At 40.1% G+C, this 21878-nt stretch overlaps 1 protein-coding gene across 1 annotated transcript in view; it reads right to left on the bottom strand.

Annotated features, from left to right (window-relative positions):
* The window catches only part of MGAM (maltase-glucoamylase), a 155239-nt gene that overhangs the window by 47678 nt on the left and 85683 nt on the right, over positions 1-21878 (bottom strand). The window contains exons 6-19 of the mRNA XM_082473191.1: positions 21446-21566; positions 20339-20448; positions 19358-19509; positions 18576-18747; positions 16442-16541; positions 14152-14264; positions 13733-13858; positions 12800-12931; positions 12533-12649; positions 11199-11312; positions 10051-10135; positions 8574-8691; positions 1491-1662; positions 118-234 (exon numbers count right to left, since the gene is read on the bottom strand). Coding sequence (XP_082329317.1) covers positions 118-234; positions 1491-1662; positions 8574-8691; positions 10051-10135; positions 11199-11312; positions 12533-12649; positions 12800-12931; positions 13733-13858; positions 14152-14264; positions 16442-16541; positions 18576-18747; positions 19358-19509; positions 20339-20448; positions 21446-21566 — 1749 coding nt within the window. The remainder of the gene's footprint in view (positions 1-117; positions 235-1490; positions 1663-8573; positions 8692-10050; positions 10136-11198; positions 11313-12532; positions 12650-12799; positions 12932-13732; positions 13859-14151; positions 14265-16441; positions 16542-18575; positions 18748-19357; positions 19510-20338; positions 20449-21445; positions 21567-21878) is intronic.

The following is a 21878-nucleotide window of genomic DNA, read 5'->3' as shown; positions in this document are numbered from 1 at the left end:
GCCTAAGTGAAGCACCAGGTAGGAAGTTGGCTCAACAGATTTCTCGGACAGGATGCAGGTAGATCCAGTCCTAATGTATGCCAAGTCTATTTTGATCATATCTCCTGGGAGACCTACCTTGTAGCCTTGGCCATTGTGATTCCTGGAAAATGGATAGAATGCTCCCAGCTGCATCCACCTCCTGCAGAGCTCTTCGGGAGCATCCAATGTAAAGCCACATATGTCAGAACCCACCTGGAAGGACACACAGACAGCGACGGCATGTGTACCTCACTACCATTACCGTCCCCTGCTCCTGGGCTTTGCTTTCTACCAGACACCTACCAGCTGTACTTGGCTAACCTCTTGCTGAGAAGGCTACTTCAGTGTGATGGAACTGGGCTAAATCCTATGTCCACTCTTTACTGCCAGGTGACGGCAAATGAATTACTTAACCCTTTTGTGCCTCAGTTTCCTCATTTTGTTAAAGTGGGCACTCTAGGGTTTTAGTAAATGAGATAATGGAAGTAAAACACTTGATGCACAATAGTTTTTTGGTGAATAGTAACTATAAATACCGTTGATATTATTACTTTGACCACAGCACTAGGAGAATTAATTTTCCAAAGCCTAATTCTGATCAGGTCATTCATCTATTCAAAAATCCCCAGGGTCTCCTGCTGCCTGTCCTACTAGCGCCTCAAAACCTGGTTCCAACCTACCTTTCCAGCATCATTTCTCATTCCAGTCCTACACTCCGATCCTTAGGGACACTCAAATTCTGCCCCTTGCTGGTCTCGCTCAGGTTTATTTCTCAGTCTTAAAATGACCTCCCCCACATCAGTCTGATAAAACATACCCAATTTCAAGGTTAAACTCAAGTGCCATCTTTTGCATGAGTTTACTATTTACTCCCTCCTGTGACTCCCATTGTTCCTTGTAATCTTGTTAGAATTGCTAAGTCCCGTTCTCAGGATTTCTTTTAACATTTAAATTATATGTTCCTGTTCGCACTTTTACCCTAGCTTGTCATAATTGTGTGTGTGTGTGTGTGTGTGTGTGTGTGTGTGTATAGAGAGAGAGAGAGAGAAAGAGAGACTTTGGGGGGGGGGTGTGGAAGGAAGGTGTTTCTGTTACTATATTTATGTTTCTCTCCACCCTCACCATGCATACCTAGCTCAATGCCTTGCTCGAAGTAAGAGCTCAATAAATAGATATGCTGAATTTAACTAAAAGATGCCAACTGTAACCTTAAGGACATGTGCACTTTTTTGTGTGTATGTTGTACTTTAATAAAAAATATTCCAACGATACCACTTCAAGCTTGCACCTTCTATCCTTATAAGGCAGTACAGGAAAGAATGTCGTGGTATCAGTGTCATACTGACGTGGATGAAGCACATAGCCCTCCAGACTTTAAATCCCCGGGCCATGGACGGCAGTAGAGGGGAGCTTTATCATTTGAAAAACTTCTAGCCTGAGGCATTCTGGGGACTGGGATGTGGACTCACCATTGGGATACCAAAAAGGTTGAACTCGAGCATGCCAGGGATGGACCACCGAAGGTCATTCCAGGTGGCTGCGTTGTCTCCTAACCAGTGGGCTGCAAACTTGCCAGACCCCGCAAAGGTAGAACGGGTTAAAATGAAGCTTCTCTTGTTAGGGAACACAGTCTTGACAGCTCTAGAAAGGGACAGAGACTTAGGGAGTCAATGTGTGACCTTAGCGTGTCTTAGCCCAGAGGATAGAGTGATAATATCGAGGATCTCAAGTTAATACCTCACTCTTCTCTTCTAGTCCTCTCCTGCAGAGTTAGAGTTGCTGTTGGGAGCAGACTGTACCATTGAGTATGTTTATATTTCGTTTTGTTTTGTTTTAGGCATTTTATGTATATCATTAACTCCATAATTTCAAAGTTCAGTAGAAGGATACTGAGCCAGTACCTAAAACCCCAAAGCACATGAAGTCTATAAGTTACTTAACCCTCCATACACCAGTCTATAACAGTATGGCAGAGAGGAAAATACATGGGCCTTGGACTCATGCAGAAATGAGTCCAAATTTTGCTCTTACATTTTATTAGCTGTCTGACCTTGGTCAAATTACTTCTCTTTCTTTCTTCCAACCTTCCATTCATTCATTTATTCATTCTTTCTTTCATTATACACAGTACACAAATACTTATTGGATTCCTTCCTCCCTATGTGACCAGGATTTTCTTCATTCATTCAATAATAACAACCATACTTATTTGCCGAATTTTTTTTTTACATTCTTTTTTCTGTATAGCTGGTTTACTTTGTTTTAATATAGCACGTTCTTATTAGTTATCTATTTTATACATATCAGTGTATACATGTCCATCCCAACGTCCCAATTCATCACACCACCACCCCCACCCCCGCCTTCCCCCCTTGGTGTCCATATGTTTGTTCTCTACATGTGTGTCTTCATCTGTACCATTTTTCTAGATTCAACACATATGTGTTAATATACGATATTTGTTTTTCTCTTTCTGACTTACTTCACTCTGTATGACAATCTCTAGGTCCATCCACGTCTCAACAAATGACCCAATTTCGTTCCTTTTTATGGCTGAGTAATATTCCATTGTATATATGTACCACATCTTCTTAACCCATTTGTCTGTTGATGGGCATTTAGGTTGCTTCCATGACCTGGCTATCATAAATAGTGCCACAATGAACATTGGGGTGCATGTGTCTTTTTGGATTATAGTTTTCTCTGGGTAAAGGCTCAGTAGTGGGATTGCTGGGTCATATGGTAATTCTATTTTTAGGTTTTTAAGGAACCTCCATACTGTTCTCCATAGTGGCTGTATCAATTTACATTCCCACCAACAGTGCAAGAGGGTTCCCTTTTCTCCACACCCTCTCCAGCATTTGTTGTTTGTAGATTTTCTGATGACGTCCATTCTAACCAGTGTGAGGTGATACCTCATTGTAGTTTTGATTTGCATTTCTCTAATAATTAGAGATGTTGAGCAGCTTTTCATGTGCTTCTTGGCCATCTGTATGTCTTCTTTGGAGAAATGTCTATTTAGGTCTTCTGCCCATTTTTTGATTGGGTTGTTTGTTTTTTTAATATTGAGCAGCATGAGCTGTTTATATATTTTGAAGATTAATCCTTTGTCCATTGATTCGTTTGCAAATATTTTCTCCCATTCTGAGGGTTGTCTTTTCATCTTGTTTATAGTTTCCTTTGCTGTGCAAAAGATTTTAAGTTTCATTAGGTCCTATTTGTTTATTTTTGTTTTTATTTCCATTACTCTGGGAGATGGGTCAAAAAAATCTTGCTGTGATTTATGTCATAGAGTGTTCTTCCTATGTTTCCCTCTAAGATTTTTACAGTGTCCAGTCTTACATTTAGGTCTTTAATCCATTGTGAGTTTTTTTTTTTTCTTAAAGATTGATTGATTGATTGATTGATTGATTGATTGATTGCTATGTTGGGTCTTCGTTTCTGTGCTAGGGCTTTCTCTAGTTGTGGCAAGCGGGGGCCACCCTTCATCGCGGTGCACAGGCCTCTCACCATCTTGGCCTCTCTTGTTGCGGAGCACAGGCTCCAGATGCGCAGGCTCAGTAGTTGTGGCTCACGGGTCTAGTTGCTCCACGGCATGTGGGATCTTCCCAGACCAGAGTGCGAACCCGTGTCCCCTGTATTAGCAGGCAGATTCTCAACCACTGCGCCACCAGGGAAGCCCCCATTGTGAGTTTTTGTGTATGGTGTTAGGGAGTGTTCTAATTTCATTCTTTTACATGTAGCTGTCCAGTTTTCCCAGCACCACTTATTAAAGAGGCTGTCTTTTCTCCAGTGTATATCTTTGCTTCCTTTGTCATAAATTAGTTGACCATAGATGTGTGGGTTTATCTCTGGGCTTTCTATCCTGTTCCATTGATCTATATTTCTGTTTTTGTGCCAGTACCATACTGTCTTCATTACTGTAGCTTTGTAGTATAGTCTGAAGTCAGGGAGCCTGATTCCTCCAGCTCTGTTTTTCTTTCTCAGTATTGCATTGACTATTCGAGGTCTTTTGGTTTCCATACAAATTGTGAAATTTTTTGTTCTAGTTTTGTGAAGAATGCCATTGGTAGTTTGATAGGGATTGCACTGAATCTGCAGATTGCTTTGGGTAGTATAGTCATTTTCACAATGTTGATTCTTCCGATCCAAATACATGGTATATCTCTCCATCTGTTTGTATCATCTTTAATTTCTTTCATCAGTGTCTTATAGTTTTCTGCATACAGGTCTTTTGTCTCCTTAGGTAGGTTTATTCCTAGGTATTTTATTCTTTTTGTTGCAATGGTAAATGGTAAACGTTTCCTTAATTTCTCTTTCAGATTTTTTGTTGTTAGTGTACAGGAATGCAAGAGATTTCTGTGCATTAATTTTGTATCCTGCTACTTTACCAAATTCACTGATTAGCTCTAGTAGCTTTCTGGTAGCATCTTTAGGATACTGTATGTATAGTATCTTGTCATCTGCAAACAATGACAGTTTTACTTCTTTTCCAATTTGTATTCCTTTTATTTCTTTTTCTCCTCTGATTGCTGTGGCTAAAACTTCCAAAATTATGTTGAATAATAGTGGTGAGAGTGGGCAACCCTGTCTTTTTCCTAATCTTAGAGAAAATGGTTTCAGTTTTTCACCACTGAGAATGATGTTGGCCGTGGGTCTGTCATATATGGCCTTTATTATGTTGAAGTAGGTTCCCTCTATGCCCATTTTCTGGAGAGTTTTTATCATAAATGGGTGTTGAATTTTGTCAAAAGCTTCTTCTGCATCTATTAAGATGATCATATGGTTTTCATCCTTCAATTTGTTAATATGGTGTATCACATTGACTGATTTGCATATATTGAAGAATCCTTGCATCCCTGGGATAAATCCTACTTGATCATGGTGTATGATCTTTTTAATGTGTTGTTGGATTCTGTTTGCTAGTATTTTGTTGAGGATTTTTGCCTCTATATTCATCAGTGATATTGGTCTGTAATTTTCTTTTTTTGTAGTATCTTTGTCTGGTTTTGGTATCAGGATTATGGTGGCCTCGTAGAATGAGTTTGGGAGTGTTCATTCCTCCGCAATTTTTTGCAAGAATCTGAGAAGGATGGGTGTTAGCTCTTCTGTAAACGTTTGATAGAATTCACCTGTGAAGCCATCTGGGCCTGGACTTTTGTTTGTTGGAAGATTTTTAATCTTCTTCTTTAATCAGTTTCAATTTCATTACTTGTGATTGGTCTGTTCATATTTTCTATTTCTTCCTGGTTCAGTCTTGGAAGGTTATACCTTTCTAAGAATTTGTCCATTTCTTCCAGGTTGTCCATTTTATTGGCATAGAGTTGCTTGTAGTAGTCTCTTAGGATGCTTTGTATTTCTGCGGTGTCTGTTGTAACTTCTCCTTTTTCATTTCTAATTTTATTGATTTGAGTCCTCTCCCTCTTTTTCTTGATGAGTCTGGCTAATGGTTTATCAATTTTGTTAACCTTCTCAAAGAACCAGCTTTTAGTTTTATTGATCTTTGCTATTGTTTTCTTTGTTTCTATTTCATTTATTTCTGCTCTGATCTGTATGATTTCTTTTCTTCTACTAACTTTGGGTTTTGTTTGCTCTTCTTTCTCTAGTTCCTTTAGGTGCAAAGTTAGATTGTTTATTTGAGATTTTTCTTGTTTCTTGAGGTAGGATTGTATTGTTATAAACTTCCCTCTTAGAACTGCTTTTGCTGCATCCCATAGGTTTTGGATTGTCATGTTTTCATTGTCATTTGTCTCTAGGTATTTTTTGATTTCCTCTTTGATTTCCTCAGTGATCTCTTGGTTATTTAGCAAGGTATTGTTTAGCCTCCCTGTGTTTGTGTTTTTTACATCTTTCCCCTGTAATTTATTTCTAATCTCATAGCCTTGTGGTCGGAAAAGATGCTTGATATGATTTCAATTTTCTTAAATTTACTGAGGCTTGATTTATGACCCCAGATGTGATCTATCCTGGAGAATGTTCCATGTGCACTTGAGAAGAAAGTGTAATCTGCTGTTTTTGGATGGACTGTCCTAGAAATATCAATTAAATCTATCTGGTCTGTTGTGTCATTTAAAGCTTGTGTTTCCTTATTAATTTTCTGTCTGGATGATCTGTCCATTGGTATAAGTGAGGTGTCAAAGTCCCCCACTATGACTGTGTTACTGTCAATTTCCTCTTTTATAGCTTTTAGCAGTTGCCTTTTTATTGAGGTGTTCCTATGTTGGGTGTATATATTTTTACAATTGTTATATCTTCTTCTTGGACTGATCCCTTGATCATTACATAGTGTCCTTCCTTTTCTCTTGTAACATTCTTATTTTAAAGTCTATTTTATCTGATATGAGTATTGCTACTCCAGTTTTCTTTTGATTTCCATTTGCATGGAATATATTTTCTATCCCCTCACTTTCAGTCTGTATGTGTCCCTAGGTCTGAAGCACGTCTCTTGTTGACAGCATATATATGGGTCTTGTTTTTGTATCCATTCAGGGAGCCTGTTTCTTTTGGTTGGAGCATTTAATCCATTCACATGTAAAGTAATCAGCGATATGTATTTTCCTATTACCATTTTCTTAATTGTTTTGAGTTTGTTTTTGTAGGTCCTTTCCTTCTCTTGTGTTTCCCACTTAGAGAAGTTCCTTTAGCATTTGTTGTAGAGCTGGTTTGGTGGTGCTGAATTCTCTTAGCTTTTGCTTGTCTGTAAAGCTGTTGATTTCTCTGTCGAATCTGAATGAGATCCTTGCTGGGTAGAATAATCTTGGTTGCAGGTTCTTCCCTTTCATCACTATAAATATATCGTGCCACTCCCTTCTGGCTTGTAGAGTTTCTGCTGAGAAATCAGCTGTTAACCTTAATGGGATTCCCTTGTATGTTATTTGTTGTTTTTCCCTTGTTGCTTTTAATAATTTTTCTCTGTCTTTAATTTTTGTCAGTTTGATTACTATGTGTCTCGGTGTGTTTCTCCTTGGGTTTATCCTGCCTGGGACTCTCTGCACTTCCTGGACTTGGGTGTCTATTTCCTTTCCCATATTAGGGAAGTTTTCGACTATAATCTCTTCAAATATTTTCTTGGGTCCTTTCTCTCTCTCTTCTCCTGGGACCCCTATAATGCGAATGTCGGTGCATTTAATGTTGTCCCAGAGGTCTCTTAGGCTGTCTTCATTTCTTTTCATTCTTTTTTCTTTAATCTGTTCTGCAGCAGTGATTTCCACCATTCTGCCTTCCAGGTCACTTTCCATTCTTCTGCCTCAGTTATTCTGCTATTCATTCCTTCTAGTGTATTTTTCATTTCAGTTACTGTATTGTTCATCTCTGTTTATTTGTTCTTTAATTCTTCTAGGTCTTTTTTAAACATTTCTTGCATCTTTTCGACCTTTGCCTCCATTCTTTTTCTGAGGTCCTGGATCATCTTCACTATCATTATTCTGAATTCTTTTTCTGAAAGTTTGCCTATCTCCACTTCATTTAGTTGTTTTTCTGGGGTTTCATCTTGTTCCTTCATCTGGTACATGGTCCCCTGCCTTTTCATTTTGTCTATCTTTCTGTGAATGTGGTTTTCGTTCCACAGGCTGCAGGATTGTAGTTCTTCTTGCTTCTGCTGTATGCCCTCTGGTGGATGAGGCTATCTAAGAGGCTTGTGCAAGCTTCCTGATGGGAGGGACTGGTGGTGGGCAGAGCTGGGTTTTGCTATGGTGGACAGAGCTCAGTAAAACTTTAATCTGTTTGTCTGCTGATGGGTGGGGCTGAGTTCCCTCCTTGTTGGTTGTTGGCCTGAGGCGACCCAACACTGGAGCCTACCCAGGCTCTTTGGTGGGGCTAATGGCGGACTCTGGGAGGGCTCATGCCAAGGAGCACTTCCCAGAACTTTTCCTGCCATTGTCCTTGTCCCTGTGGTGAGCCACAGCTGCCCCTTACCTCTGCAGGAAACCCTCCAACACTAGCAGGTAGGTCTGGTCCTGTCTCTGATGGGGTCACTGCTCCTTCCCCCTGGGTCCTGATACGCACACTACTTTGTGTGTGCCCTCCAAGTGTGGAGTCTCTGTTTCCCCCAGTCCTGTCGAAGTCCTGCAATCCAATCCCGCTAGCCTTCAAAGTCTGATTCTCTGGGAATTTGTCCTCCCATTGCCAGACCCCCAGCTTCGGAAGCCTGACGTGGGGCTCAGAACCTTCACTCCAGTGGGTGGACTTTTGTGGTATAAATGTTCTCCAGTTTGTGAGTCACCCACCCGGCAGTTATGGGATTTGATTTTATTGTGATTGCGCCCCTTCTACTGTCTCATTGAGGCTTCTCCTTTGTCTTTGGATGTGGGGTATCTTTTTTGGTGAGTTCCAGTGTCTTCCTGTCAATGATTGTTCAGCAGTTAGTTGTGATGCCGGTGCTCTTGCAAGAGGAAGTGAGCGCACGTCCTTCTACTCCGCCATCTTGAACCAATCTCCCTTGCTGAGTTCTTAAAAATAACACACTGGCAACTGGCATCTAGTGAGACTAAGAATTTGATCATGTATTAAGTAAATCTGATCATATATTAAGTCCATAGCAATAATGGCCTTACTCTGATGTGGCAATTGCCATGGAGTAGCCATACAGATTGTGGACATCGTACTGCTTGCCCCAGTGCTGTACTGCATCCATGCAGAGACTCTTGCAGAACAGGTACCCATCCAGGATTCCTGCGACAAGAGAGGGATCAGTCAATGAGAGCCTGAGATGCATATTCCCTGTTTCTCGACTATCACCTGAAATTGTGGCTCCCTAGGCAGGCATTTTTTGTGGCCATCCTGGAAATCATCATACAGCTTCCTCACTATCAGAAGGATATATACTTTCAGTAGTTTCTCTGATATATAAAAAAAATGTGCTGACCCATACACATTCTCCCACCTGGGTGCACATGTGACCAGAGGCAAGTATTTGGAAGTAAGTGGATCCAATTAGACTTGAAGTTAAATCTGAAGTCTTCAAACTGAGCTAAATTAAGTGGTCCAAGAATAAAAATATTAGATGAAAGTGTAAATTAGTTTCTCACCCTTTCTCTAAGCTGTTATAAGGGATGATTGACCAATCTCTCTTTCATTCATCCAATCTTTTCTGCTCCCCTTGCACCACTATGGTTCAGATCCAAATTACCTTTGTCTTAACCATTGCAATCATTTTCTTAATGGCTTATTTAACTCTGATCTATTGATCTTCTAATTCATATTAGAAGCACACATTAATGCCAGGTCAGTATTTCCAAAACCATTTGACTGTCATGTTTCCCTCTAAAACTTAAATAATTTCTATCACCAAAAGAATGAAGCCTCCCATCTGAGTCTCTCAGCATTTGATCCTGACCCATCTGCCCTAATTTCCTATTTTTCCATCAGACTGGAAGTTTTCATAAGATGCTGTAATTCTAGCAGCTCATTCTTTTCTTAATCAAGATACAATTTGTCTGTGAGCCTCTAGATTTCTTCAAACTACAATAAATGCTGTGATTCCAGGGCCACACCCTGGGATACAGTGTTGTTCAAAGTTCAATCAGAACTCACTAGCATCATATTCACTGACTCTGATGTTGACCCGCCCCTCCCCACCCCCACCAAGCCATGGGTTCTGGCTTCCTTTCATTTTATGGTCCAAATCTGTTCTTCACTGTCTTGACATCACCACACTTGACCTTCATATGAAGACCTAACCTGGTTACCTGGTCTCTCTCTGGTTAGCCCTAACCTATCTGGGTACACACTTGAGAGGAAAATGAACTAACCACTAACCTCTGGCTTCTGCACCATATCTTCTCTGGAACAGAAACAGCTCAGATGTAGGTAGAAGGACTAGGTTGATTGCCCCTTTTGAATTTACGCCTCATTTAGGAAAGCACAGAGTGTTTTGATTTTCTTTCCTAGTTTTCTTTATACAGTACCCACAGTTTCCTTCCCTTATGCAATTGATGTAAAAAATCCCTTGCCAGGTTATTCATATCTATCCTTATGAATTTAAAATACCAGATATGCATTGCCACTTTAATCAAACCAACCAGCACTTACTGGGAGTGAATGGGGGATAATTTAGATTGCTTGTGGAACATCCTGAAACTGAACCATCCACGAAGTTGGAGACTTCATTCATATCCTAGAAGACAAAGAACAAAGACTATTAAGAAAAAGTAACATGTCCTCGTATGTTGTACTGATGGTGTCTTTCTTTTTCTTTTGAGGACTCAGAGAAATGATTCTAGATATTTCTTTTTTTAACGAGGTTCTTATGTTAAGGAGAGAAATAGATGTTCCTGTCCTGTCTTCTCTACCCATTGAAGGCTTTGTGGAGAAGCTTCTTAAAATCCCTTCAAAATGATATATGTATATAATCATTGAAAATGAAAAATTTCCAAAAATACTAGGTGAAAAATATTTCAATTTATATGGTCCCATGTATATCAACTTATACATTCTTTAAATATTCAAATATAGCTATGAATACACACACATATAAATGCATATACATATATAATACAAACATATGCAGAGAGAGTGAGAGAACAAGCATGTACCCACAGCTGTGCAAGTGAGGGCTCTGGAAAGATGCATACTGAAATATTGATGGTAGATGTCTTTGGTTGATATCACTTTAGCTCTCCTCATCTGTTTAGCTCTTTGTATTGTTTGCATTTTCTACCTTTCTCTTATAAATAGAAAAAAGTTCAACTCCAGAGCTCTGTAAATTGTGCTGGACCCCTGATGCTTTGCATTTGCTTTTATTTGACATCATGTGAGACATTTGTCCTTTCTGCAGCCACAGTTCTGTCGCTCACTTGAGTACTTTGGCTCTGATCAGTTTATCCAACATGTCCAAGTGAAAGAGCCCTGAAGTGACAATTGAACAATTTGTGTACTTTGTGACAACGTAAGGAGTATATGACCTATTTTTACTTCAGCTCATTCATTTGTAAAAGGAGAGCTAGGCTCGGTAAAAACAGATATCTCAGTTTACTTCCTTCCACTTCTAACAATCTGATTTTGAAGTCTAAGCTACATGTTTTGGTAAGATTATTTGAATAGTAAGAGAGAGAATAGCTAGAATTATTGCCATACTTGCTTTCCTCTCCTCCTCTTCCCCCTGTGCTCCATGACTCAATGATATAGAGATACACAGTCTGAATGTTAGCCGCCTAGTAATCAAAATGTTAAGAACTCACAATCCAGATTCCATCAAATTCTACTTGATTGTGGAAAAGCTCACATTCATTTGCCCACCAAGCAGTACACTTGGGGTCGGTGTAATCAGGAAACACAGTTTTTCCAGGCCAGACCTGAAGGAGGAAAAGAAAAATATTGATCAAAGGAAGTTAAATGAATACAGAGTAAAACAGAGTACAAAGAAATTCCTAATACGATCATGGCAACAGAGGTGCCCAGGCACAGGTCCTTTTCAATTAGAAATGTAAAGTGCTTTAAATATTTAGACTAAATAGGAGGAGTCAAATAGTCACTTGAGAAAAAACTTATTTCAAAAAAATGGTTAAGTCTTTGCTAATCTTCAACTCTGCCTCATCCTTCCCTCACACTTTCTCTACTCCCAATCCTAGGAATGGTAAATGAGGGAGAGTACTGTATAATTTCAACTGACCCATGACAAGTTATGGGTTCTAACCATCAATTACTCTTCTCTATTCTCTTCCTATCCACTTCTTCTAAGACACTAGGCACTCGGGTCAGCAGAGGTGTTAGAAGTGAATCAGCAGATAACACCTTCATGGAAAACAAGGACAAATAAGTTTGAGAAAGAACTAGTCAAACTTGCCAAATAACAGAAAAACTGAGTAAGAAGAGGAATGAAATAGTTTCACTGGATTTGTCAGTTAGGAGGTAACTGGTGCCAAAGCAGCATCAGTGGAGTGATGGGGGAGGAAAGTAGACTGCAGTCAGCTGAAGAGTGAATGGGGGGTACTTCCCTTGTGGCTCAGTGGTTAAGAATCCGCCTGCCGATGCAGGGGACATGGGTTCGAGCCCTGGTCCGAGAAGATCTCACATGCCGCGGAGCAACTAAGCCTGTGTGCCACAACTACTGAGCCTGCATGCCACAACTACTGAAGCCCATGCGCCTAGAGCCCATGCTCTGCGACAAGAGAAGCCACAGCAATGAGAAGCCCATGCACCGCAACAAAGAGTAGCCCCCACTCGCCGCAACTAGAGAAAGCCCGCACACAGCAACGAAGACCCAACATAGCCAAACATAAATAAATAAAATGAATAAATTTTAAAAAAAAAAGTGAATGGGGGATGAGGTGAGGAGGTGGACATTCAGTATCTAAGTCTATTGTTTAAAGGGACTTTGCTGTGAAGGGAATGTAAGAACTGGGATGACTGGTAGGTATTTGAGGATGAAAGGACAAGGGCAAGTTGATCCCCAGCATATATAAGGCACCTGAAAATGTAAAACAAAACAATTACAGACAGACAGACACACACACACACACACACACACACTGCCACAGCCCCTCCACCAGCCCCCACTTCCCCATTAAGATACCTCCCCAATGAGTGGAGTCACTCCATCTGAAGCATTCACCCATATCTTCATATCTGAACCCCTGTCATACGGGCCATAGGGATTACTTGGGGAAGAGTTGTTGGAGATGGCTGGATCCTAAGAAAGGGAAAAATACAATGAGGGACCTAGCTTTGAGCTAGAACCACTGAAAGGGAACTGGGGATTGAGGGATGAGGGAGGGGGAGGGGGCGTAATGACAAGGAAGAGCAAGGACCTGATGTGGGGGAATAAGAGGATAGCACATACCACAATGAGGACCAATTTTTGTCCGTTTTTGTGTAACTCTTTAACAAACTCAGGGAAGCCCTTAAAATTTACTGGATCATAAGTGAAGTCCTTCCTCTCATGCATATAATCAATATCAGCATGCTGAACGTCCTGAAAGAATACACAACGTCCACAATTTATGAGCCCACCCCTGGAATCAGATTAGCTGCATCACCCTACCTTGTTGCCTGGCGCTCCGGCATTGAAAACCAATCTAACAAACAAACCACAACAGTTACAAAAAATATCACTAAGGCTATCAAAACATATCCATTACCTAAATGCTATGTCATCCACAAGATAAAGGAGAGAAGGGACTGGCTCGTCCACTTCTCCCGCATTTGACTGCACCACATTTTGTATTGTTGCTTCTCTTCCACTTAAAGCCTTCTTTGGCATTTGCTCTTTCCTAATTTTACTTGTATGAAAATAGTGGAGCCCAGAATGAAACTGACTCTTGCTCCAAGACCTAAGCGTCTGCCTCCAAGGGAATGGGGTAAGGGAGAGAAGAGGATTATTCCAGAGACTACTGGGCGTTTCTCTTTGCATCTCTTGTAAGACCTCGCTACTCATTATATAATAGACACATTCAAATTTAGCCACTTAAATCATAAAAATATTTTATTACATGTATAAACTGTATTCTTTTGTTCCCTTAAACTAGGGAAAGAAATGCCTTGAGAATACAAATAAGAATGCACTCTGTAGAATGTCATCAATACAGTAAGTATAAGAAAACCAGTTCCTTCAAGGAATGGTTGGCCCAACAAAAAAGTCCAGCATTCTGAATATATAAAAATATTTTTGTTGTATATTTTTTAAAAAAACTCAGGAGGAGAGAGTATAAACAATTGTTCTTATTCCCCAAGAAAATTCTTTTATTTTTGGAGGATTTTTTGCTGCCTTACTTACGTAAGGCAGCTGTGCGGCACGGTTTCTCTCCATGACTTCTTTCATGTTACCCAGGGTTCCATAGTCATAACGACTGAGATGAAACCCAAGTGCCCAGTATGAGGGTAGGGCTGGCTGTCCAATGAGCTGAAAGAATGATGTGAAATGAAAGTTAGCAAATACTCTATTTTTAATAAAACTTTTTCTACGCATTAGTTTGGGGGCACAAAACATACCCCACTTTCCAACACACTATTTCCTTAATATTAGAATGCTAGCCCCTTTAATAAATCATTAAGGTTTGGATCAATTTGTAATAGCACATTTATAATAGCTACTTAAATAGCATATGTTTGTGAGTCACACTTGCATATTAAATTTACATTTCTTTGCTCTTATTTACAATTTCCTCAGTCATAACCATAACATTATAAGTTTACCTCTTGATACTCTTGAACCACTTGCTCTGGAGTGTTTCCCAAGAACACGTAGAAGTCGAGAATGCCCCCAGTGGTGCGGTAAGTGACAGCTGGGGTGGGCTGGAGGGAAACCTCTTGAAAGATTAAAAATGAAGCAAATAAACATTAGAATTTATTCTAGAGTAATAATTACAAAGCTTTAGACCAGAGGATCACCAGTCATCTGAACACTAATGAAGTGATCCTAATGCCTCAGTTTTTGTATAAAAAGGGACAAACTCTGACAATCAAAGTCCACCCTCACAGCACAAGAAAGGCCAAAGCATTTGTTCTGTGACAGATTTCCATAAGTGGTGACTGCAGTGTCTTAACTGCTGTGTCAGGATTTCATGAAAAAGCAACCAGTTTCAGGAAGGGGCCCACAATAAGCCATTGCGGCATAAAAATGGTTGTAAGCTGAAAACGTTTGAGTTTCTGAAATCCCTTATCCACCTAAAAGCAGAGCCTCCCATACGAACTCAGTTGTCATAAACCCCCTGCCCTGGAGCAAAACTAATCTCCTCTGAGACAATAAATCGGCAGCACACAAGAATACCCAGCCCCCACTATCCTCCTAAGGGCTCACTGATCTTTCCAAAACGTCATCTGTTGTTCCATTAAATGCCCTTTATCCCTCTCACCCCTTCTAAGAAGCCATTTGTTTCATCCTAAGTACATTTCTTCCCCTATTAGGATGGTTTGTAAGTCCCAAATTCTAACCACTCCTTTGAGCTACTCACTGAGCACTCTTGTGTATATGCAGGTTGCACACGTAAATAAACCTAGTTTTTTCTCTTGCTAACCTGTCTTTTGTCAGATTGATTCACAGGCCCTCAAATACCAAACCTAAGAGGACAGAGAAGAAAATTTTCTTCTCTGCCATTCACAACTACAGAATATGCTGTTCCCACCCCATATCCCATCATTATTGCAGGAACATAACCTGGCTAGACACACGGAGGTACCAGCCTCAGCAGATCTCACATCAAGCAAGAGCCAAACTAAAAAGATGTCAGAGATGATACTATAAATTCAAAATCCCTCTAAGCCCCAAATGCAATTTTCAGAGATGAAGTCTCCGCATAGCCTTGATTTGCATTAGGGATAAAAGGTCTCAAGATCGACTAAAATGTACTCTTCAGGCATGAGAACAATTCACACGGAGTATCTAGGATTCTGTGACTTTTCCCTCTAAGCCTGACACAGATTGTTTTCTGGTTCCTTTCAGCCACCTGAAACTGTACAATCCTTGTATTATCTCAGTCTATTCTTTGACTATCAGGTATCTTAGAATCATCTTTGATCACTTAGAGTGATTCTCAAACAATCTGTGGTAAAGGATCAGATCTTTATTTTCTAAATTTCCAGTTCTTTGCAAACTGATACTTTTGTAAAATAACATGAAAATGAATTATTAGAAAAAGTTTCATACATGTACTTGGATGCTACAGCAATGTTTCCTCTTAATTTTATACTCATCTTACTGTAGACCTGAAACAGTCTTTGAACACTCCATGGGTCACGCTTTAAGGAGTACTGATCTAGTCCATCAAGTCCCGGTTGAGAAGAGGGTGGGGATCAATATCCTGTGCTGACCATCAACCCTGGGAGATTCTGACAGAACTCCTCTTTCCCTGTAGGGATTGATTCATTGCCCTGGGATTGGTTGTTACTGGTGCAAGCAGAAGAACAGTTGAGAATCATTGATCTGATCTAAAACCTTCAAAGATAAGGAAGCAAGCTACTTCCTGGAATCCTATGATATTATACCATTTGGTCTTAAACAATCTGACTGTACTCTGCCTGACGCTCACGCTCCACTTTACCTTGCTACCCCTGGAGGTCTCGATGTAACATTCACACCTCAGTTGTAGTTCCTTGGTTACACCCTGCTATTAGAGCAATTACCTGTTTCTTACCAGAGCTTTTATTAACCCCTGTACTGGATGAAAGTCTGAGGAAGGAGAAGAACAAATTGGTAGAAACGGCCTTAGAATAGACTGTAGGAAAGGGTTAGCTGTTTTAACACTATAATAGTAAATATTCCAACAGAGGCAACCAGATTCAAGAAAATCGTAAGCTAAGAGAGAAAACTCTACTCATGGCTACCATGAGTCAACAGGTAATGAAGTATGAATGGCACAATCAGAGAACATATAAGGCCCCAAGCTACGGCTCAGCCATTCCTAAAGGGCGCCATTCCTTTATCATAATGCTGTAAGAAAGGGACTGAAAATCATCCTTGTGTATGAATATTCCTTTAGTCTTTTACCCATGGCATTGCTGTTCATCAGAAACACTCCAAAGGACAATCCACTAGCATCTTCAAGGCATAGGAAGAATGTCTGTGCACCATACAAGTTAGTTCCATCCTGCAGAAAGATAATTTAAAACCAAAAATTTACAAATAAACCCCACATGGCCAGAAATAGCTTAGGAAATCGATGTTAATCATGTGAGGAATTGACAAGGAACTCATGTCAAAGAAGACACAAATTTTTAATGTAAGGTCTACACTTGGTTGATGTTAATCAAGTGAATTAGCGTTTTCATATAGAATGAGCCAGCTATGACCATTTATCTAATAGAAATGTGAGAACTTGTGATATGTTAGGATGTGGGAGAACAGGTTTGAAACTGTAGTTCAAAAAAGCTCTTCTCTACGGATATCAAAAACAAACTTATGGTTACCAAAGGGGACATGTTTGGGGTAGGGATAAATCAGGAGCTTGGGGCGAACTATATAAGACAGATAACTAAAAAAGGACCTACTGTAGAGCACAGAGAACTCTACTCAATATTCTGTGATAATCTACATGAGAAAAGAATGAATATATGTATATGTATAACTGAATCACTTTGCCGTACACCTGAAACTAACGCAACAGTGTAAAGCAACTATACTCCAATAAAAATTTTTTTTCAAAAAAAGAGCTCTTCCCTCAAAGAGGCTTGACCTTGACTCAAAGAGTCTTGACCTAACCTCATCTGCAAAAACTCCATCGAGCCCTAATATAAATCAGGCACCTTTCTAATTTGCAACTAGATGGAGCTCTACTTAAGATATATGGTCTTCTAGTCTTTACAACAGCATACATTAGAACTTGAGCTGGTCTTCTAGACTTTAGAACAGTAGTTTTCAACCTGGGCTGCATCCCACCCCAATTAAAACAGAATCTCTGGGAATAGAAGCAGACGTTGATAGTTTGTTCAATTTCCCCGGGTGATGCCAATGTATAATCATGTTTGAGAATCACTGCTCTGGGACAGCATATCTCAAAATTTGGTGTGCATACAAATTACAAAGGAACCTCCTTTCAGTGTGGGGTCTAATTTAGTAGATGGAAGAGGGAGCTGAGAGCCCAAATTTGTCACGTGGTGGTGCCCATACTGCACACTTCAAGCAGCGAGGATCTACGGCTCCTTATTGAACAAGCATCACCAGCCATATCCCAGATGAGCTGCTTGGACCCAACACCTTTCCTGTTTTTCTGATAGGCCTATGGTATGGTGAGGAGCGTGGGCCAGGGATTAGATCCTATCTCTGTTCCTTACGAACTATTTTTTTTTTACATTGGGCTATTCATTTGGCTTTTCTAAACCTCAGTTTCCTTGTCTGTTAAATGGAATAAATTAGACTTATTTTTCTCAGAGTCCTTTTGGTAAATAGAGATAATATATTTAAAAATTCACTTAATAAATTATTCCTCTAATTTCCTTTCATCCAGCCACTAGTTCTGCTTAATTGGGAAAGTTGCTGAACAAGACCTGAATGTAGTATTGCTGAGTCTAGAAAATGCCTCTACTTTGAGTTTTAGCAGTCAAAACAAAACCAAGAGAGAAAAAACAAAATAAAATAATAACAATGAAACTCTACTCCTTCTATTCTTTCACTGCCCCAAACATTCTTCACACAAAGAATGATTAATACAGAATTTTAGCTGATATTTTATCCTATTTTGCTGACAAACCTGGTAAGTTGGTGATTTGTAAAGGTCAACCTAAAATATGGTAACCATAACCAGCATATTGTGCAGAATCAGTATTAGTTTTCTCCACAACTAGTTAGTTCAAAACGAAAATGTGATGAAAAATACTTGGTATTTATTGAGAATTTTCTATGTGGCAGACACTCTTCTAGAGACTCTACATGTATCAATTCATTTAATTCCCATCACAACCCTATGAAGTAAGTATATTACCCCCATTTCATAGATGGGGAACTAAAGACACAGAGAGGAAACCTGTCCAGAACCACAAAACTGGTGAGTAGCAGTGCCAGAATTCAGACCCAGATAGCCTCACCTGAGCACCTGACTCTTAACCGTTATACTGTACTGCTAGGAGTGACCTTCATGAAAGAGGCTATGATATTCAGTGGAAAGGGGCCCATCCTGAAAGGTTACCCCTTTTGGGATTGTGTCCCTGGCAAATATGGGCCAGGTCTTCCAATTCATATCATGCCGGTACTGCTGGTGCACGTGTTCTCCCAGACCATACACGTTAGCACTAGGCAGTCGGATGGAGAGCTGCAGGAACTGATCAGCAAACAGCAGGGGCCCGATGCTGGAGTCAAACCTAGACATGGGTGGAAAACACAGGGACTGGTGGGCAAGTGGAGTGGAGGGGATGCAACTGCTTAGAAAATTGTTCTTGTATCTCAAAGACTCAATACTCCCTGTTTAATCGGCCTCATTTGCCCTCCTGTGACATTTTTCCATGGACATCAAGAGATCAGGATTTCCTGAGGGCAGGTACCATTCGGCACATTTCTTAGATTTGTCCCCTTGACTCTCTATCACATGACCAGAATATTAGTCGTACATTATAGTAGATGCTCCATAGAGAGTTACTGCTGGATAGGTGTTAGATGGATGGAGGGAAAAAAGGGAAAATAAGGAGGAAAAATGACCAAATGGAAGGAAGAAAGAAAAAAAGGACACAGCCCAGTGCCTGGCCTACAATAAATGCTTAGTAATAAAAGAGGAGGAGGAGGAGGAAGAGGAGGAAGGAAAGAAGAGGAAGGAAGGCAGAAAAAAGTACACATTTGGAGGTGGAGAGTCTGGTCACCAACAGTGGGCTCACAGCCCTCAGGAATATTGTAGAAATGCATCCTTTTCCAGGCTTGCAAACCTCCCTCCCCCACAACCTTCATACTCAAATCTCCAGATAGGTTTGCAAAACTTACAGAACATGATTGTTGCTCGTTCTGATCACTTTGATGCTAAATGGCTGTTTGGAGATCTCAACTTTATAGGTCAAGGAAGAAGCAGCATTTCCTTTGAAGGGTTGCACATGTTCATGGGGCACTTCGTATCTGTCCTGGTTTTGGTCAGTTAACTGTCCAGAGAGATTAGGGAAAGACAGTCAAAATGAAAATGTCTCTGTTTTTCTAAAATAGAAGCACGCCTACCAACACCAGCGTTTCCCAACATCTGTGCTCCTGGTACAGGAACCTGTGAAGCAAATGACATTATGTCTGAAATTATGTCACCAAATTCAGATGTTTAACACTTGGACATAAGTTAGCCTTTAGGTAGAAATATATACTACAAGTCTGCAGACATAAACTATCTCTAGAATTTTCAAAGTTGTGATAATTCTTTTTTTCCTTCCCTATATCATTTCACATGGTATAAAGGGAAAATAAATGAAAGCCAAAGCTCACCAGTGAACTCTATAATATACATTTAGGAAGTTATCACACTGAAGGAAGGCTTTCAACATACCCATGCTAAGATGCTTTCAACATACGCATGCTAAGTAAGAATAATGACAGTAGAGAAAAATACCTCCATTAGCAAATTTTTCTCTTTTGTAGTAACTGCAGTCATCAGGTTGGGAACAAGAACTTCTCCAAAAAAATTTTAAATAAACAAATATCATATGCTATCACTTATATGTGGAATCTAAAATATGATACAAATGAACTTATTCACAAAACTGAAAGACACACAGACACAGAAAACAAAATTAGGGTTACCAAAGGGGAAAGGGGGGTAGGGAGGGATGAATTGGGAGTTTGGGATTAGCAGATAAAAACTACCGTATATAAAATAGATAAACAACAAGGGCCTACTGTAGAGCATAGGAAATTATATTCAGTATCTTGTAATAAACTATAATGGAAAAGAATATGAAAAAAAGAAAAAAAGAAACAAACTACAACCTTAAAGTGGAAACGGTTAGACGTCTGGTATTCCGCTGTGAGAAGGACATTGTTGACATCATTTCCAAAAAGAGATGGAGAAGGCAACCTTTTCAACTGGGCTGTGAATCCTAATGTGAAGGGGGTAAAGAGTTTTCATAGCTGGTAAATTCACAAACAGCCACATACAATTAAGCTTTATGTCAAAGGGGCTGGCGAAAAGCCTTTACTTCCCATAAGAAGAGGAGACACAGATGTGCACCTCATCATACACACATACTGCCTTCGGCCAGATTCTGAAGCTAGGTATTGTCATTGCCTTATTCAAAAACCATGCCTCTCTTCTCCAAAATCTGAATGGAAACATCCCTCAAAGGCCTAACTCTCGTTACACCAGCCCATCCATCACCCATATACCCTTTATATTCTGAGCCCTCAAGGTGTTCACATCCATTATTCCTTCTCAGTTATCTTCATGTTACGCCACAGATGATCGTATGCACTGATGCCATCTCCCCAGTTATCTGACAAGCCAGGTGAGAGTCGAGACCTTATTAGAAAAGCCCACCAGGCCAAGAGGCCCTGGAAGAGGAGCATGCCTCTCCCTTTATGCTAAGAGCCTCCCTAAGTATCCCCAGCATGTTCATTATTATGTCTGCATTTTGAGGTGGGAGAAAGAAGGGGGGATGTTTAGTCCATGAACACTGACACTGGCTAGCTAACTTTCATAAAACATTGGTAAAATTGGAATTGTTTCCATATCGTTAAAATTACATTATATTAGAGTTGTTAGTAGTCTCAGAGGTTACTGAGTTCAAATCCCTCTCTTTAAAAGTTAGAAACTTGGGGAACGAAGAAGTTACAATGTTTGGACAAGGTTACAAAGGTACATAAAGACAGAGTCAGGAATAGGACATGTCTCCCAACTCCCAGGACAGAGAGTGATATTTTTCCTTGATGCCAAAATAGACTCTAGTCCTTGCTCAAGGGCAGTGCCCACCTCCTGTCACACGCTGTGGTAGCCGTACAGAGTAACACCCCGCCTGCTGCTACAGCTCTCTTCTGCAGTGTACAGAGCCAACCTGCAGAGGATCTGGAGCTCCTTCCTCAAGGCTGAGTCTGGCTTACCTGCATTTGTGTTCACAAGGTTGCCCTCCACTTGATAGCCATGACTCTTAGAATAGTAGCACCAGGGCACACTTATGGTTCCCTGAGGTTTCCAGCAGCACCCACGCTGGTCACATGTGGCCTGAAATAAGAGATTAGTTAGAGTAACTCCACTATGTGTAGAACACTATCATTGATAAATTTAATTTGAGCATGCGGTCTCATGAGTCTTGTTTTACAAATAAGGGACCTGATATTTAAAGAAATTGTGCTGCATCCCAGTCAATGCAGTGCTTGCACTCAAAACTCACTTTTCTGGCCAACATCCTTCCTTGTTGTTGTTATCATATAACAGTATATGATCACAATGCATTCTCTACCTGTCATCACAATAAACCTGGTAAGTTTATTTAAATATTCTAAACTACTATATAGTTATATCACCTGTAACCCA

Source organism: Balaenoptera physalus (assembly GCF_965194825.1).
Source record: "Balaenoptera physalus genome assembly, chromosome: 8".
NCBI lineage: Eukaryota > Metazoa > Chordata > Mammalia > Artiodactyla > Balaenopteridae > Balaenoptera > Balaenoptera physalus.
This window is presented reverse-complemented; position numbering and strand designations above follow the sequence as displayed.